A 5,856-nucleotide genomic window follows, 5' to 3' on the forward strand; every position below is an offset into this window, starting at 1 on the left:
CGCGACGCGGACCGACCGCGTGCAAACGGGAACGAAGAAAGGGGAATATTCGTAACGTTGGAGCAGAAAGACCCGCGCGTAGGGTAAACGGATTAGCAACGTCGCGATTCCATCTATTGCGGGTCTTCCCTTTCCGTGCGAGCTTCCAGCGATCGGATGAATCGCGATCGGATGCCTGCTCGATCGCGTCGCGACACCCGTGGTTACGATAGATACCTTTTCCGATTGAACTTCTCGAAATAATTAGCTACGCAGATCCCTCGTACTTAACACCCTTATACTTTGCATCGTCACCCTTCGACGCGATGTCTCGCCGACGTTCAGTTAGTCTCGTCAGGCATCGAACGACTCACGCTGGAAACACGTTTGTTACGTAAAGAGGAGAATGGAAAATTTCGTTCGACGTTGGTCACGAAGGTTAGAAATCGTGGCATAAAACTCGTACAAAACGTGTTTAGCCGCTTTCGCGATGCTTGGCAACGGTATCGAAATTGTTAGCGAAACATCGAACGTGTACAACCGAGACGCAGGGGACGGCGGACTGACGCACCTCTGAGCAACGTCGGCTCAGCGACGTACCTTTTCTACTTACCGGTGGAACAAGTCCGCCGTACCCATCTATCTCGCCGAAATAACTTTCAGTACGTAGAGCGGGTACCGGCGGCGACTATGGCAATAAATCGATATAAGCGCGTAAGCCTCTTACCTACCTAATAGCGTAATATTCTGTCTATGAAGAATAATTTCAAACGGCGTGTGGAAAACGCAGCAGCGAGCCACGCGAAGAGCTGGACGGTGGCGTTGGACGCGTCGAAGAGTGGCAAAGCTTCGGAAAAATTGGTGCGAAAATGTAACGGTGGCTGTTTGCTCGCTCGATCAAACGAGAAGCTCCATCTCGTTCCATTTGTATCGGTAAACTTTGGTACGGAGAGGGAAAGACTCGCTCTCGTCGATGGAACGCGGGTCGACAGAGGCAAAGGGTTTTTTCCAGGTCGACAGAGAAGTGCGTCGACACACGGAGCCTGGCATCGATCTCGCCTGCCGCGGCCACGAGATCCCCTTTGAAAGATAAAGCGATCGTTGGCAGCCCCAGGTTGCTTCCTGTCGCGGATAGCCCAGAGAGAAAACACGGTCGAATCGAACAATTAGCGTTCGACCTGGGTTCGCCGATCGCCTAAACGCCTATATTTGGTCGTTCGGTACAGCGAATCTGAACATTCGGGTCTTCTTCGGCAACGATTTCTAGAGGTTGCTCCTCCGTTAGTTCGCAACGAGGTCTCGCACGATGTTTCCAAGGTTTCGAACAATCTCTGTATTACACAGTTAGTTTGCGCGTAGTTTACGCATCCAGTTCGGAATAAAAATCGTCTTTGTAGCTCGTCGAGAGATCGGTTCTTCGAGAAAGGTTCCTATCCATCCGATCGATGCTTCGTAACCGCGAGCGTCGACGATTAACATGGAAGATTTATCGAACAACTTCTCGTTTGTTGCAGCACCGAAAATCCAACGACAAGGAGGTGCTGCTGCAGGACGTGAGCCTGCACAGTAGCGGACGGTACAAATGCGAAGTGAGCGCGGAGGCTCCTAGCTTCAACTCGGTCAGCGCAGAAGCCAGCATGGAAGTCGCAGGTGAGCGAACCAGTCTGCGTCAACCGTCTCTCCTACTCTGATCTCTTTCCGTCTCGCTTTGAATCCGTCCCCGGGTTGCCCGGCTAGTTAATAATCCTTTGATCACCGCTATCGAGCCGTCGTAATTTGCGCCAAGCGTTCGCCATTTCCGAGTTTCGGTCTTCTCTGGTATTCGAGGGGAACGTAAACGGGCAGAAGGAAGAGAATCATGGGTCAAATATTTCCGCAGCGTCGTTCTGCGAGACGGATGGATGGATGTCAACGTTGGTCCAAAGTGGAATCGATCGAGCCAAAAACAGACCGTCGGTTTTCGCTCCGCTTTAAAATCGATCATAGGGACGATCAAGGTGTACCTGTGTACTGGAACAAAACGAGGATACCTGGCGACCCATTACCGTGAATAGCCGTCGTGTGGCTTCGGCTTTGGCTGGCTCGCGCTTCCATCAACCTGTACTCTAGACCTACGACAACAGAAAACTTCGATCTTTCTTTGGAGCGTTAAATTTTAGGGTCGCGTAAAGACGAGGCAAAGTCCGACGAATATTACGGGGATCGTAACGCGGAGCAGCAGACGCGTGGATGGATGGCAGCGGCGCGGAACGGAGAAGGAAGAGACGGGAAACTATAAACGAAAAGGAAAGGCTTCTCGACCGTAAAAGCATCGTCGGCTCGGTTCTCGGGAAAGGAGTCGCGACGCGGCAGACTAAAGGGCCGCGCACCGCCTTCGAAAGCTTTCCCGTGGCGTCTTCGAAAACGATGAAATTTCCTTTCCGCGTCGTGTTCCTCTTCTCGTAGTCCGGCCGCGCTCTCCGACCCATGCACGATCGATAACCCACCACGTACCCGCCATTACCGTACCTTTACCGACCTCGTGGAAAATTTGGTACACGGCAAATAACCCGCGGCCATCGTTCGTGCCTCTGCCGAAATCCTCGTTCTTCCGATCTTTCTCCTTTTCTATCCTTTTCTTCCTTTCGCTCTTCTTCTCCTCCTTCCGCCCTCCTCCGTTTCCTTCCTTCCTTCCTTCCTTCCTTCCTTCCTTCCGCCAAGCATCCCTTCGTTCGAACCGCAAGTGTCGACGCAAACGAAAAGCTAACAAGAAACCGCATGCCACGGTCCTTCGAGCCTCTCTTTGCGAACGTTTACTCCACCCAGTCTAAAGTCGCGTAACCAAAGATTTTCGCGTTTCTCGTAAATTTCAATTTGCTGCTCATTCTCGCTCCGACGAGGAATATCGCGTACGCCTCGCTTCGAATACGCAAACTTGTTCGCGGTATAGGAAAGGGGAAGCGCGCGGATAAAGTCTCCCTCTCTCTCTCTCTCTCGATAACGTGAAGCAAAAAAGCGAGAAGGAGAGAGGAGAGGCAAGGTCCCCTTGTAAGGCGAATTGTGTATCTTTGCGCGTAAGGTTGAACGCGACGCGCGAAAGGATCAATCCGGCAGCAGTCGCGAATGGCTTCGTTGAATATTCCAAGCGGGATGTCGTGACAGCTTCGAAGGCTTATCGAGGGGATGAACTTTTATCGCGATCGTGCTCTCGAAAACGATCCGACGGCGGAACGTTTCCTCCAACTGGTCCAGATTAAATCTCGAGTCGCGAACGCTGGCAATCTTGCTAAGATATTCGAGAAATAGGAAGAGCTTCGATCGCGTGTCGATCGATCTACGCGACGGTACGCGTGCTCGCGCAATGGAAACGTCGGCATCGATCGTTCGAATTCGCGAGTGATTTTTCCCATGTACGATACTTACGTCGGATTTTCCGTTACGTTGCATCGATCGAGCAAACTAAAAGCAAGCGAAAGAGACAGCAGATGATTCGCGGTATTCCGAAACGACTGTCTAAATACGAAAAAGTCGTTGGTATTGATACGTGCAACGATCGAATCGAAAATACGTGTAAATTAGGTCGTTGGGGAAATTCGTAACGAAGAAGAGATATTTGACGTGTCTTTATAGAAGCTTCTTTCGCGGTAACGTTTCGCTATTTATAGCGGAATGGAATTGAATACATCGATTGATTTTATATTCGTCGGTACACAAGATTCTCCCTTTGTTGTTCGCAATCGTCTTTTCTCTCGGATATTCTTCGACTTTTCCCGTAATTACTGCATTTAAGAGAATTCGGCGTTTACTTGCTTCAGGGAAGAATAACAAACGATTCTTTTTCTATCTTGGCAACGTTATGTCGTGTGTATATTTTCGAACCACTTAATATTGCAATGCCGTAACGAGTGCAAACAAAGTGGTCTCGACCGTTTTAAGGAATGTCATTTAGTCGTCGCTGTTTCTCGCGAGAGATGACGTTCGCAGCGATTTATTTGACGCGTGACGGATCCTGCAGATGAAAATCTGTATCAAAATTTTACGATAAAGCATTAACTTTGGACAGCAGTCAGAAATAATCGATTATCAACCGCATATACCTACGAATAAAAGATATACGTCGTACACGTACGTACGAGGAGAAGTGAATTTGACTTTGTTCGAAGGAAAACAGAAGGATCGTGAAACGTGTCGACTGGTTAATTATTTCTGTCGCAACGAAATTAATGCGACGGTTGAAACTGACTAAATTGGACAGCGTAATAAAAAATAAGCAGAATCGTGGCTTGTTCCCGATCAAATACTATACACGCAACAGATGAGTTCCTCCTTTGTAGGGGATGAGCGTGGAAAGCGTCGTTGAATTTTGGTCGTTAACGAGGAGGTCCTTATCGTCGTTCGCGTAGATCGCGTTACAAAAAGAGCCTTTAAATTAAAAAAGCCACGAGACGAAGCGAGACAGAGAGTAGAGCGGAGCGTGGATAGCAGTGAGGAGAATAAGCGACCGCGCGTAAATGTTCTCGATGTGATTGCAGTTCTGCCGCAAGACGGGCCGTCGATAACGGGCGAGGAGAAGGTTTACGCGACCGGCGACGTCCTCGGGCTGAATTGCACCAGCGGCAAGTCCCATCCCGCCGCGACGCTCAAATGGTTCATCAATAGGGAGCAGGTGAGAGAAACGCCAGGGTTCCGTTCGCCTCGTCGGAACTTCGAGAAGCGGAATCGTCGAATAGGCTTTTGCGTGTTCGCCGGTGTAATGGTCGATATGTCGAGAGTTATATATTTTAGCACGGCTCGAAAGTTATAGATTTAGACTTTAAAGAGAGAGACAGAGAGAGAGAGAGAGAGAAAGAGAGTCCGAAAGCGTGCGGATAGGCGAACCGTGACGACGGTGCAAGACCTAGAGATCGTTAAACGGATGAGCGAGCGAGGGAAGACGCGGAGAGAGGCGCTCAGAAATGACGATGGCAGAGGCAACGATACCGGCAACGACGACGATGCTTGATGAGCCAAAGCTCCAATTAACGAGCTGTGGGAGAACGCGCGTGTAGTAGGGCGCCAGTCGACTCTACATCCGCCTCGCTGCACCAACGTGCCACCGCCAACCACCGCTTTCCGGGAACGTCCTCTTTTGCCTCGGCTACTCTCTGCAACTCGACGACTTTTCGACTCTCTCTCTCTCTCTCGCTCTCTCTCTTCTCTTTTCAGGAAAACGAGAGCCAACGAAGAATAATTCGAGAAACAGAGGCAAGGAGAGATTGCTCGAAAGAAAGAAACGGCGAGGAGGAGAGAAAGACGAGAGACGGTGGGCGGAAGAAGGAAATTCGGGCAACTCGGTTAACTGCTAATTAATCCGCGTCACGTAGTCGAAGAGAATCTAATTTGTCCGCGAGAAAAAGTCGGCCGAGTCGAACCGGTCGAACAAAAGAACGCCGCGATCGAATCTCGCGTTTTCGATCGTCCGCATCTCGCGGTAGATCGCCGGGCCGCGAGGTCTCGTCACTCCGAGGATTTAAAAATATAATCCGCAAAGCGCAGGCAGTTGAAGCGAGTAGACACGAGCTCGCAAGTTGTGCGCGTTTAAAGATTACGTCGATGAACGTCGGTGCCCCTTTAGGGCTTCGCAGCGAATCGCACGCGCCGCGACGGCTCGAAAAGTTTCCTATTATCCCGCTCGTCGTCTCCCACCTCCGCGTTGCTCGAGCAAAACTTGCCAACCTTCTCGACGATGTCCATTAGGAGTTGAGCGAGTTTAGCGCGCCACTTAACGCGAGTGTAATATCGTTTCGAAAACGTTCTCGTCGTGACGACTCTCGAAAGATTCGGCGACAAAGCCGACGGGGATGGCCGCAAGAGGCCTTCGACTTTCCACGGCCCGCGGCCCTCGATCGCTCGCGTTCC

At 50.6% G+C, this 5,856-nt stretch overlaps 1 protein-coding gene across 8 annotated transcripts in view; it reads left to right on the forward strand.

The window, feature by feature from the left end:
* LOC100744512 overlaps positions 1-5,856 on the forward strand; it is a 148,248-nt gene that overhangs the window by 136,889 nt on the left and 5,503 nt on the right. For 7 of the 8 annotated variants that reach the window (XM_033324604.1, XM_033324607.1, XM_033324608.1 and 4 more), the window contains 2 exons: positions 1,494-1,629; positions 4,491-4,624. In XM_033324604.1, coding sequence (XP_033180495.1) covers positions 1,494-1,629; positions 4,491-4,624 — 270 coding nt within the window. Of the gene's footprint in view, positions 1-1,493; positions 1,630-4,490; positions 4,625-5,163; positions 5,851-5,856 lie in introns of those variants that run through there. The other variant, XM_033324605.1, reaches the window with a different exon arrangement.

The sequence above is a fragment of the Bombus impatiens genome, unplaced genomic scaffold, assembly GCF_000188095.3.
Source record: "Bombus impatiens unplaced genomic scaffold, BIMP_2.2 scf_4016, whole genome shotgun sequence".
Classification (NCBI taxonomy): domain Eukaryota; kingdom Metazoa; phylum Arthropoda; class Insecta; order Hymenoptera; family Apidae; genus Bombus; species Bombus impatiens.